Genomic DNA, 12,958 nt, shown 5'->3' on the forward strand with positions numbered 1-12,958 from the left:
TGCATCTTAAATCTAGAGAGGTCTCCAGATCTAGGCAGGGTTGCAGTCTCCGAGTGATATGACCCATGTTCATCCGATACTTACATTTGCATCTGTGCAATCCTGGAAGCTTTGTCAACTACAGCACTAAATGATCGTAGACAGGCTGAAGCAGCAGACCAAAGCCATCGTCCAATGGGCTTGCAATGGTAGTGGAATCCTCTACGTACGGCGGGCTTCATGCAGAACAGGGGGTCCAGCCACTGCAGCCGGGGGGCGTGACAGAGTAAAAAAAAAGAAGAATGGGGGTTGAGGGTTCATCTAGGGTACTAAGAGAGGAACCCTTGATTTGGCCCGGGGTTAACGCGGGATACTTGTTCATTCACAATATTATGATACTAACGAGGGAAGAACCACACTAGTTGGGTTAATGGAGCTGAGGGCGCAGTGATTTGCTTAGGCTTGGAGGACTTAAGACCACCCCTGTCAATAGACCGTTGAACGGCAAGTAAAAAAAATCAGTCAAATCAACAAGCCAAGAAGTCGCTCAAGAGGACTTGACAGCCTGCTTCTCCTGCAGATAATGCATATTGATGATACAACATAAAATCCGCGGGTAGAACAGGTACCCGGCAGAGAGCTCCAATTATGATACTCAACCCGCGATATAAAATTGCATACTCTCTAGAATATATGCCGCAGTGGCAGTTGTCATCCCAAGGCTGGCCGGTTCGTCAATCTGCAGCGACAGCCGCTCTTTAGTTATTGGAGGGACACGATGAGCCTGGGACGGGGGCTAATCGACTGCCCCAGATGTATACACTCTTTGCCATGCTCTGCATGAAACAAGCGGCTATTATCACTTTCCCATGTTCATTGAGGTCCAGTATTATTGGCCAAGGACGAGGAAGTAACCTTGACCAGAGTTGACAAGCAGCCGGACGGTGGGGAAGATTATCAACGAAGTAGCTAGGTTTCTACCATTGATAATCATATTCCTTGCAGGTTTGGCGGCCAACCAGTCGGCTGGTATTATTTCAAGGATGTAAACGTTGGTTTCCGTATATCTAAAGAGATATTCCTAACATTTTGCCGGATCACTGGCCCGGAGACGACTTGAGGGCTGGTAAACAGGCTCGAGCAGAACGATGCAGCGACAGGGATCCTTCATCTCGTCTGTTTTTTCTGCTTTTCTCAAAATAACTTACCAGAAGCACGCAGGCACAGTGCAGCCTGCGCAGAGCTACTCCGTAGAGCTTTCGACCAGTTTGCTGTGAAGAATGCGCCGTGACGGGGTTGCGCCAGTTCGGACCCTGCAGGAAGAAGAGTTGACGTTGAAAAAGACGACTATATTTAGATTCCCGGAGGCTGTGCTTTGTCATCCTTGTCGCTAACCCTAAAAAAGGTCGCCCATCCCTGTCCCAACGACAACGACAACGACAGATCGATCGAGCACAGCCATCTTGACTACTATTTACGTCCTTTCGACAACAGGTTCATCACACAGTTATGCTGTTCGGTATCCCAAAAATACTCATTGGCAGTGATTCTGCACCTCCAGGGGAGACCAGCCATCTCCAGTGCGATCCTGCCTAGAGCCTGCGCCAACCTTGCTGTGTTGAGCCTGGCCTGCATCAACCTGCAATCGAATTCTGATACCTGAGGTCCTCCTTGATTATGTGTCATTTGATCTTTTTCTTTTGCTCTATATTTCTCGCAAGTTCTATTTGTGGATAATACCCTAGACTCGCATATGAAGAAGAGGCCCTTGGTCTACGGCCAAGGCAGTGTCTCGTTTACGCGGTTTCGGCCTGAGAAGCTTATAGAGTCATTTCGTCAAGATACCCAACTAACTCCCTGCTCTGTTTCTGCCCTCGGCGCTTAAATATGCACGTTATGGTGGACATTGGGGCCAATATGAATTCTAGCAGCCTTAGATCGGCCTAGTCAACTTGTTCTCCAGTGGGGTGATACAGAGTACTGCCAGGCCCTTCCACCATTCCAACCCCACCAAAGTCGAAAGAGCCACAGAGGATTGACGGCTAGATGGCCCGGGATTTGCGAGGATAACAATGTGATAAGCTATGTCAGTGTGGACGGGTGTGCCCACTCGCTAGTAAGCTATTTCGCCAAATGGAAGGATCATTGCATCTTACATGTCTCCCCCGTGAATCAAGTGTTTCCACCATGGGAAAGAAGAGAAGCTATACGAACTTCGATATGAATAAGCAGCCCCAATGTCTATCCGAAATGCTCCTCGAAAGTACGCATTATATTCACTTGGACAGCAACTCTCATTCCCACTCCTGTTCTGCCCATACCTGGAATTTCTTTACCCTGAGGACATGGAGGTTTACGGGATTTAGAAGTTAAATACCCATTAATAATGTATATCAACGATGCTGAAGATCATACACTTAGAGTATGTGGGTAGTATTTGCCAGCCGATGACTCCCTTACCTCCGAATGATAGGACAATGAGCGCGGAATACCGCAAAAGTCACTATACTACGTTATCCTTTGTAACTCCGGATACGCGTTGGATGGTTGGATAAACCGATTACCCTACAATTTTTCTGCAGTGAAATGCATGAACCTGAGTCAGCCTGTAAGGAACGCAGTGAATTTTGGCCCCAAAATTCCTACGTAGAGCCCAGAAGCATTGCCAAGAGGCTTACTTAGAAGAAATTCCGCCTTCACAACCATGCTCAGAGGCTTCATAATACTCTTTGTACCTGGCTGTCGTTTTCTCCCGGGAATGACGAGAGATTGCATATGAAACTGTGTTAGCGGATACCATTCTGAGACCATTTTGATCATCCCCACGATGAAACAGCGCATTGGCCACAATGTATTATGCAATTAGCCTTACATCCGTCCTCGTGTTGGTTTTGATAGAGCTTCGCCCAATAGGCTTATACCTACACGCTCAAAATTTATGAACCAGTACTCCGTGTATGATTCAGCATACAGCATATGCATTGCATTGCATCACATATCTCTGTATCAGAGTGAGTTTCATATATTGACCACAGTACCCCGTACCTGACAGCTAGCTCGTGGCAAATGGACTTTGAGGCATAACTGTCCGTGTGACCAAATACATAAATCCTAACAGCTAGGGAGCTCAGGTCTCTAGCTGGCATGGCCCTAGTGAATATCGGAAGAGTACCGCACCATGCGTATGACGATCTCAAAGATGGCTTTTTGCCCAAAAATCGGGTTGACAACACGAAGCTTATGACAAACGCATGAGGATTGGGTCAAGTGCCTTGAATGGTAGGGCAGATCAGGCAAACCAGTGCAATTCTTCTAAAAAGCTATGCAAGCCTCGCGACCTTCATGTGGCCGTTGATAAGGATAGGACGACTATTGGCGCCTAAGCTTCAAAATTTCAACATAGATCAGCCACGCGCCATTACTCCGTTGCTTCCCCTCCCCCACTGCTCTAGTATACACTGAGTACTGTAATGTGTTTTAGCCAGATAAACGGTAGCACAGGCTTGGTTTATCTGCGTACTCTAGCAGCCTTCTCCAGAATTTTTATCCAACCGGCAGTCCTCTGTCTTATCTCCCAGCCTGATTTACTCTAGGTGATATATGCATTAGTTAGTCTATCCGATATATCCCCAAACAATCATCTCTTGGGTTCTGAAATTCTCCGAATATGCCTGTGCTGGGCTAACATTCGTCAAGCTACGGCGTACTCTATGGTGAACGCTGGGCGACTATCGGTTCCCTGACCATTGCAGGATAAAAATATCTCCATATACTCATTTCTACGGCCTTTTACCAACAGGGAGGAAAACCCCTTAAAAATCGTCCAGACAGACGCAATATTGCAATATCCCGTTCTATAACCATATGCGGCAGAGACACCGGAATCTCAAGATGCACACTGAAGATGATACCCAAGAAATGTCGAAAGATTTCAGTCCAATCGTATTATGAACGAAATTTAAATAATTACCACTTCGCCCTGGACCTTTTGGCAAGACAAGAGAAGCCTTGACTGCAGTCTTCTCCCCCTTTATTCCATGCTGAAGATTGAAGTTGAAGTAATCAATTCTCGAGGTGACCCTGCATTGAAGGTTGAGATGCTTTATCTTGGCCATCCTTACCATGCTTCAATCTCGAAACGGTACTTCTAGTGAACCAACTGCCATGTGAAAGTCATTGAAGAAAGAAAAAGCCTCTCTCCAGTTCATGGATGGCTAGTTAATGAATGATTGTTTCGCGAAGCGGATAAAAAACAATGTTTACCCTTCAGTGCGCCTCCAGCATTCACGGATTAGCCGAGAAGCTCCTCTCCCCTAGATCCTCGTCTCCGGCGCGGGGTTTGGCAGAGTTTTTGGCCATCATCATCCAGCCCAACCTTTTTGTACCCTGCATTGAGCGCCCGCTGCAGGGTTGCAAGCCGTAATTGCGAGTAAATTTTACATAATATATGCTCCGCTACCGAACCATCTTCCAGGAGACGAGAATGGTTATACCCGGTTGAAAGGCGCGGAGGAAGGAAGGTCAGCACTAAAGCCCTGTCAGCACAGAATTGCAGGCGTATGAAATATGGAATCCGTGCATTTCTTAGTGCCGTTAACCCTAGTGATCTTAGGAGTCTAGACAGATCTGAAGCTAAAGACAGAGAGGTGTCCCCTTCCCACCGAAACATTTAACACCCTTATCCCTTCTTTCGCCAGTTGTTCAGGAATCATACTTTCGGTGTCCAAGTACTGATGAATGAAATAGGTTATCCGAGTGAAGATTATCATTCGTACCGTATCAAGATACCAATAAAGGGAACATCTGGGCAGAAAGCAAGGCGATCGATCCACGCTGGCCAGCTGTGATAAAAAGAATGGCTCAAGGGTCATCGCAAATTTCGCGAGAATAGCTCACTCAGAGAAGGTAACGAAGAGCTCGTTGTCGTAATCGTATACGAGTAGTTCACTAAGTATCGATTAACAGAATGACGTTTCAGGTCATGCATACCCGATGTGCCAAAGGACGTTATGTGATCCTCTGGAGCCGAAGAGGGACATATCTCTGAGTTTTCTAAAGCCGATTTAGGAAATTCCTAAGACGTCTTGATGTCGCCAGTGCCACCACCAGGAATGCTCTCGCACCGCCAATTGGCCGTCATCACAAGGCAAAAAGAAGAAAAGCTCACCAAGACCAAGATATCGTCAGAGCAGGCAAAACAAAGGAAAGTCCCCAGAGGTGCCTGTGCAATGGAACGAGCAAAGTTCTTCGCGATTTAGACCAAAGAGGACTTCATACGAAAAGGCAAAAGGTGTCTAAAGACCACTATCGAATGGGCTGGCGGCTCCCAACCCTCTTGGTGTCCTGCGGGCCGATATCATACTTTCTGGGCTTGCCAATCGCAGTGCGTTGACCTCCCCCATCCGGATCGCATGTCGTAAACGCCTCTCTCCACAAAGTTAGTTGACTAGTTAGTTACGGAGTACTAACTAGCTATGTCGTTATCTGGCCTTGCTGGCAACAACATCGTGTGGCTGTAAAAGCAATTATATGCTTGGGACAATTCCAGAATCCTGCCTTAACTAGTTACTCCGTGGTTAGCCAGAAGTAAAATGTTCGTAAAAGAAGGAACGCCTTCAACGCCTCAATATCCATACATCCACCATTACGATGTAGATGTAATGAATGATATTCACCATTGATTCTAAGCTATCAATATTGCCTGAATATCTACAATCAATCTTGGAGCCAGAATACAAGCCAACTAAGCAATTATTCACCAACTTGCCCTTCCCGATTCACTCCACGGCCTCCAGTATTTAGGGGCTTCCCAACCCCATCTGTGCTCTCTGCATACAGAATCGGTAATTGGTAGAACCTCTGCTAGATACACACCATTAGAGCTATTTTTACATCGGAATCTCCGCTACAAAGCTTAACCAACTAACCAGATATCTGGAGCTGTTTATCCTCTTTGCCCCTTGCGGCGTCCCTTTGATACAACCACATCCATTGCATAAAATCGCACGCCACCTAGTCACGGAATGGTTATCTCCAACTCTATATCAAATAAAGAGGCATTCTACACAGTACTTTAAGCCTAATATAACAACCTAAAAAAAGCATCATATCATGCTCTGTATAGTCAATGAAGACGGTGGACAACCTACAAGGCACAATACCCCGGGTAAGCAGATACCAAGAGAGTCATAAGCTGTGAACGCAGTTGTTTCTTGAGGAAAAGTAGTTATAAGGGCCCATAACCACGTCGTTTCTCACAAACGAGAAGGTTAATATAATAGAGCACGGTAATCGCTTGAGAAGACTCGATTACCACCATGTTCAAGACACGTAAGTCTCTTCCCTGATACAACGATGTAGCGGATCAGCTCGCCATCTTCAACATCCTGGAGCAGCGACAACGGCCAAAGCACCAGATAGAGACAAGGAGTCCTGACAGTGACCCATGTATCGGACAAATACGTGGCCAACCGTTGTCCTGGAGGTAGACTTTGCAGAATCAAGAAAGGAGGTAAAAGATAGCGTCTCTGTGTGGCTGCATGGATCCAACGTGAACGTTTTAAGGACCGTTTCTATCAATATCGAAGAGCTGAGTGGCAACATCCAACTACATGGATATACGTCGAGGACGGATGTACAAAGCACCAGCATCAGCCACACACGGAACCGAGAAGCGTAACTAAAGATAGTACGGAACAAAGGTCAATCCTCAACCATAGCGGAAGCTGACATTGTGATACCATATAAATATCCCGCTTCGCCAAGCAGGTAGCTCAAAGCCAGCGGGAGGGTGATTTCGTGTTCACCAAACGGGAGCTGTCAGAGGTGGCTGAACCCGTATCGGAAGGTACATAGGAAGGTTATATCTCAAACAAAAGACTATACTCGCGTACAACAGAGGAAGAGCTGAGTTTGGTAGTTTTGATATCCAACGACGGGATACACTCTCGCCCCAGATGCTAGTCCCCACAGGGAGTTATAGCCGGGCAAGTATATGCTCTTAGGTTGTGTTTCTGATCATCGTGATTTTGCAGTAACTATAGTGGAAACACAGTATATAGGTTTATTCGAGATATCTTCTACTCCGTACCAGTGTTGTCTGTGGGTACGCAGCCGCAACGCGCTCTAGAAATACGCGCGCGATACTGGCTGTGGTTCAATGTGACTTTACCAACCATGTCAGCGACGTTAGGCAACTCTTCCACAGCTGCGTCATAGAGAAAGTACAGCTAGCGAGAAAGTATGATGTTTTGGCTGTGTGTCTCCTGAAAAGTCTGGAGAGTCATCGGGAGAATGATGACTTTCGTTTATGATGGAATCAGTTATATCTACATTCCTTCAAAGAAACATTATTGTCAAAGATGCGGAGTACAGCTTCAGCCTGCAAACCACTAATGAAGGCTTACTCGTTTGGCTCAGGCGTTTTGACACACTCCGTGCATATCGAGAACTAATGTATTTCGATTATCTATACTCGTAGGCGCCCTGTTGGACCACTAGTTGTCCCAGGATGCCCAATGGAGACCGCACACTTGCACGGCCGGTTCAGAAGACACCTCCATTTCCTCCATACGTATTGGATCAAGCTTGCAAATCGAGGCCCTGGACTCCATAGTTAGATGGCGTCTCGTCCCTCTGGCTGGGCGCTGGGGTAGAAGCGCAGTCACATGCGGAGGTTCGTATACGGAGAAAAACGAACTTTTTCTCCTGTTCATGTAAGTATTGGAGGGCTATCGTCCCGCAACCGCAACCTTCAGCAAATGGTTTACGGGGGGGGAAAGAGAAAGGACAGCAAGAGTGAGCAGCAAGCAAGAGATCTTCTTCTAGCTGGCCTCTGAACCCCATTATAGATGAGTTCGGTGGGGGAGATAAGCTGGAAGTAAAAGAAATAGTATGAAAGGGATAAATTGATCTGCACGGGGATTGCCACCTGCGCAATGAGAAAAATAAAAAAATAAAAGTAAAGTAAAATAATAAAAAGCCATCTGAGATATATTATATGCTTTTTTATCTTTCTTTTCTTTTTTGTTCAGTGATTTTCTTTTTTTTTTCCTTATGTTGCTGTTCTGTTTCTCCTCAGCTTAGACGTTTTTTTCCCTTGGGGAGGGTGAAAATGGCAGGCGGCAAAGCAGGAGGTGATCTCTCATGTTCTAAGAGTTGGGCTTGCAGCTGGACCAAGACGATGGCGCGGCTCCATGTCATGGAAACTGATGTGTATAGTGTCTATACGGGGTACACCGAAGTGCTGGGTGCTGGATACCGCCATGACCCAACTTGGGATATCGTCCGTCCATCGTGCTTCCTTCGTATGCACGAGAAGCATACCAAGGATACACAGCATAAATCTCAAACCACCAGTTCCTCCCATGTGAAGCTGAACACGCGGAAGATGCACGGTGGTGGGAAGTCAAGAATATGCTTGAATGTCTTGTGTCCGTCAAGCAAAAAGCCATCTCTCCAGGAGCGGTGGCGAAAAAGCACACTAAAGGGAAGAATAGCTTTTTATGGTGGTAACCTCCGCGGTTGTCTGTGAAGGGTGTCGTTAGCGATCGAAGATCTCTATCAATATGCGTATATCTATAAAAAATAAGGGTACGAAAGGGTCCTTTAGGTCTGTCACACGACAGACGCTGGCGGGTTGATTGGACAAGTCAAGAAGGAAGAGAAGGAGGAGCGAAGAAAAAAGAACAACGGGCGTGTGACGAGGAACAAGTGGCCATGACATGGATGGATACGTTGTTCGATCATATCCATAATGATGATATGATATGTGGATGATGTGCAAGAAGTAGCTTGATGTATATACACCCAAGCTCTGAGCCTCCTCGCTGCCATCAAGAAGACCAACTCCACTCGAGTCCTCGTGTGGGAGAAGAAGACGAAGAACATCCCCAGGCCCTTCTTCCTGGGCCCAGCTCCACTGAACCTTGAGACTTGCAGAACATAGTCCTCTCTATTCGAACTAGCATAGTAAGCCATCTACCAGTACCAGTAGACCAGCCAGCCAGCTAGCCCAGCCCAACAACCTGGCTGCCAGGCTTTGCCATCTGTGCTCTTTCCCCTACTTTTGAGGGAAGAATATACACTAGTGTAGCCTTCCGTGTGCCGAAAAGACAAGTGATATCGATGAGACAGGCTTCGGAGATGATGCGTTGAGTCCAGGGAAACTCCCTTCTCCGCTCTCCCCGTCCCCGTCCAGGGGTCATGAACCGAACCGACCTGGACAGCTTTCAACCTCCAACCTTCGAGATGCTCACCATGTCACTTTCAGAGTCTCCAGGGAACGATCGATAGAAGGAGGGCGCAAAAAAAAAGGGAGAAAAAGCAAGAAGAAAAAGGTTGCAGAAACCGTCGCTAATTTTAATAATTGGCTTTCTTCATTCGACGGGAGGGCTAACCTTTGCGCTAGTAAGTGTAATACTTACTTAGGTAATTAGCAGATCTTCGAGAGGGCACGAACCGAGGGTATATTGTTGTCCAGGCGGTTGTCTGGCGTCAGAAAGATAAGCAGAGGCAGGAGAAGGTCGATGAATCTGGTGGCTAGCTCCGGGTGTATAAGTGGTTAGGTTAGTGAGCAGCGGACGCCACCGGGAATAAGGAGATCGAGGCAGCTGCAGAAAAGCGAGGAAGAGAGAAGAAGAGCGACCGAACCGACCGCGGACCAGCGTATCTTCTCGTTCTCGTAGGGGATGAAACAGATGCATCGTTTCACTTCTCCTTCAGTCTGCCAACGCCTATCGTTGGCCGAGCTTGCCAGGGCCAGGGGGCCCTAGCAGCACCAGCAGCAGCATTGGAGGTGGTGCCCGTAAGGAACCCGAGAGACCAGCAGCAACGGCACCAACCAGCAACAGCCTGGCCGGTCAAGCCAGCCAAAGAGAAGACGGAGGATGTGCCGGGGGTTGCATCCGGACGGGGTTATATCGTATCGAAAAGGGCTCGTTTTGCTCTGCATCCTCCGGATCCTGGCACTTATCGTCTTCACAGATATAGCCCTACGTCGAGCTTGCTGGTTTGAAAAGACGACGATGGCGCTACCGAAGGCCAACGGGCCGCATGCCAAACCACGCCATCGTTCCCTTTAATCTGTTAACCGTTGCCGTCCTTTATCTGCCCTCTGCTCTCTGCTCTCTCTGCCGGAGGAAGGGGAGGGGAGAAACGAAGGGACCCCATGCAGGGCGTGGGGAGGCCGGCCACGTTTTTTGCTAGGCGGAGCCGGGGTGTGTGCTGTAATAATACGATGCAAAGGATTATAGTCCTCTTCTGCTTTGACGGTGATGTTGTATGTAGATGTTGTTGGTGGCGGTGGTGATAGTGGTGGTAGTAAGATATACTCCGTAGTTAGCGGTGGTGATGATGATGATGATGATGATGATGATGTCAATAGAGGGCGAGAGGTGGCGCCTCTCGCGGGTAGACAGAAGACCAACTACCGCACACAGCTACTTCAAGAGACAGCTTCGCCCTCATCCTCTCCCTACCGTATAGATAGCTATCAGTTCAGAGAGTGACACGGTGATACTTCTCCCCGACGGCGCCCGAGAGCTCTTCTGAGGCGCATCTCGCAGCCTCTGCTCCGTATACTTATGCACCCATCTGACAGCCAGAGCCATACATCAACTGGACCATCCCGGGCCAAACAAACCTTGAACGGGGCCAAACTTCTTCTTTGCTTCTTTGCTTCTTCTGCTTCTGCTTCTTCTTTTCTTTTTCCTTTCTTCTTCTGCAAATCCCTGGGGCTGTCCGGCCGGCCCATCCATCGCATCGCATTGCATTTCGCAAACCCTTGAAAGCAACCAGCAGCAAGCAAGCAGCAGAAACGGCGAAGTACCTCGCAGCCCCCGAACCATCCTTTACCTTATAACTATTATACATACATACATTCGGCAATCCTCTCTCGGAGCCCTCCGCCTGCATCTTGCATCTTGCCCTACTATATATTATTTGGTTGTTCTCGAAAGACGAGGCTGCTCCCTTCGATAGTTCGCCGCTGCGCTTGTCTCGTATACAGCCTTCCCTCCCGCTGACTGACGCTGCCACTCGAAATCCCAGGAGAATTACAAACAGAGGAAGTGACGGACAGAAAGAGAGAAGAGAGAGAGATACTCTGCACAAGACGAGACAAAACGAGACATCCAGACCTTGTTGATGGTGTATTCTCGTCCTGGCGTCGCATCCTGGTTGTGTGTTCTGTGCTACGAGCCGGAGTCCAGCATCCTTCCCCCCCCAAGTCGGACTGAAACTGATTCCAGCATAAAACCGCTTTTGCACGAAACGAGTTTACCTGGTAGGCCTTGACGTTGAGGGCGAAGAGGCGAGAGAGAGACAGACAAACGAGACCTGAGCGTGTGCATTGCTGACTGCTGCTCCGTCGTCTTCTAGAGGCCTAACTACCTCGCGTCGGCACCATGGGTTGCATGAGCTCGAAGGACATCACCCCCGAGATGAGGGAGCAAGGGAAGCAGAGTGCTGCCATAGACAAAGTCATCCGGGCAGACAAGAAGAAGTACGACAGGACGGTCAAGATACTGCTACTCGGTGAGTATATAGCTGTTCCATCGCTACCAATCACTACCTACTACCTACCTGCTCCTGACTCCCTGCTAACTGCCCCCTCCTCGCAGGCGCTGGCGAGTCCGGCAAGTCGACCATCATCAAGCAGATGCGCATCATCCACTCCGGCGGATTCCCCATAGACGAACGCCGGCAGACTCGAGCGGTCATCTATTCCAACATGATTGTCGCCTTCAAGCTGCTCATCGAGATCATGGAGGCGGAAAACATAAGCTTCGAGCATGAAGCTACAGAGGTACGTATGACGATATAACCGTCGTCGCTCTCTTTGTTGCTGTTCTTTGTTCGACCTTGCGTATTTTTATTTTTATTTTTATTTTTATGAGCTAGCTAAGGCTAACCACCGAATCAAAACAATCTAGCCACTCGCCCATTTTATCCAGACGAGCGAAGCAGACGTCGAGTGCGATGAAGCTTTCACCGATATCAAAGTACGGGAGGCCGTCAAGACGATGTGGGAGGACGCCGGTGTCCAGAAGGCAGTGGCCCGAGGCCACGAGTTCGCACTGCACGATAACCTCCACTAGTAAGTCGGGCAGCGGACACAATCTACTACCTCTTTTGAACCGGTTATTCTGACAGTTATGGACAGCTACTTCAACTCGCTAGATCGGATATTCACACCTGGCTGGCTGCCGAACAACCAGGACATGCTTCACTCTCGGCTGCGCACAACCGGAATCACCGAGACCCTCTTCGAGCTTGGACAGATAAACTTCCGCATGATGGATGTCGGCGGGCAGCGGTCGGAGCGGAAGAAATGGATCCATTGCTTCGAGGGCGTACAGTGTCTGCTGTTTATGGTGGCACTCTCCGGCTACGACCAGTGTCTAGTAGAAGACCAGACTGCCGTAAGTCACACTAAGCTATATGCTTCCGATGCTACTACACTCAAGACTAACTAACGTCTGCAGAACCAAATGCATGAAGCAATGATGCTCTTCGAATCCCTTGTAAACGGTGAATGGTTCAAACGCAAGCCTGTCATCCTCTTCCTCAACAAGATTGACCTCTTCAAGGAGAAACTCGCCATATCACCTGTATCCAAGCACTTCCCGGACTACAGCGGACGGGACGGCGACTTCGAGGCTTCCGCAAAGTACTTTGCAGACAGATTCAAAGGCATCACCCGTGTCCCTGAAAGAGAGATATACACTCACTACACCAACGCAACTGACACCACCCTACTGAAGGCGACTATGGACTCGGTCCAGGACATGATCATACAGAAGAACTTGAACAACCTTATCTTATGAGGGTTAAACTGACGACAATCAAACATGACTGATATCCCTGGCCTGCTCATTTCCTACTTCACGCCTCTACAGTATCGACATACCTTCTTACCCGCCAGCCCACCTCACCAACTTGCGATCCTCATCATCAAGCCAAACCAATCTACCAAGTG

The 12,958-nt window shown here is 48.3% G+C and overlaps 4 protein-coding genes across 4 annotated transcripts; 3 read left to right on the top strand and 1 right to left on the bottom strand.

Moving 5' to 3' along the window:
* Positions 1–2,166: 2,166 nt before the first annotated feature.
* MGYG_00174 (hypothetical protein) lies at positions 2,167–3,234 on the top strand (the record flags this gene model as incomplete). Its single annotated transcript, XM_003176035.1, has 5 exons — positions 2,167–2,242; positions 2,331–2,401; positions 2,453–2,587; positions 2,846–2,990; positions 3,098–3,234. 5 exons carry the CDS (start codon positions 2,167–2,169, stop codon positions 3,232–3,234), a joined length of 564 nt encoding a protein of 187 aa, XP_003176083.1.
* Positions 3,235–4,270: 1,036 nt separating this feature from the next.
* On the bottom strand, positions 4,271–4,850 carry MGYG_00175 (hypothetical protein; the record flags this gene model as incomplete). The annotated part of the gene is made up of 2 exons (XM_003176036.1): positions 4,271–4,506; positions 4,694–4,850. 2 exons carry the CDS (start codon positions 4,848–4,850, stop codon positions 4,271–4,273), a joined length of 393 nt encoding a protein of 130 aa, XP_003176084.1.
* Positions 4,851–8,161: 3,311 nt separating this feature from the next.
* On the top strand, positions 8,162–8,512 carry MGYG_00176 (hypothetical protein; the record flags this gene model as incomplete). The annotated part of the gene is made up of 1 exon (XM_003176037.1): positions 8,162–8,512. The coding sequence occupies one exon, from the start codon at positions 8,162–8,164 to the stop codon at positions 8,510–8,512; it is 351 nt and encodes a 116-aa protein (XP_003176085.1).
* A 2,872-nt stretch (positions 8,513–11,384) lies between these two features.
* Positions 11,385–12,852, top strand: MGYG_00177 (guanine nucleotide-binding protein alpha-2 subunit; the record flags this gene model as incomplete). Its single annotated transcript, XM_003176038.1, has 5 exons — positions 11,385–11,514; positions 11,601–11,785; positions 11,913–12,076; positions 12,143–12,401; positions 12,465–12,852. 5 exons carry the CDS (start codon positions 11,385–11,387, stop codon positions 12,804–12,806), a joined length of 1,080 nt encoding a protein of 359 aa, XP_003176086.1. The 3' UTR covers positions 12,807–12,852.
* Between the last annotated feature and the right edge of the window lie 106 nt (positions 12,853–12,958).

This window comes from Nannizzia gypsea, genomic scaffold (assembly GCF_000150975.2).
Source record: "Nannizzia gypsea CBS 118893 supercont1.1 genomic scaffold, whole genome shotgun sequence".
In the NCBI taxonomy this organism is placed as follows: Eukaryota; Fungi; Ascomycota; class Eurotiomycetes; order Onygenales; family Arthrodermataceae; genus Nannizzia; species Nannizzia gypsea.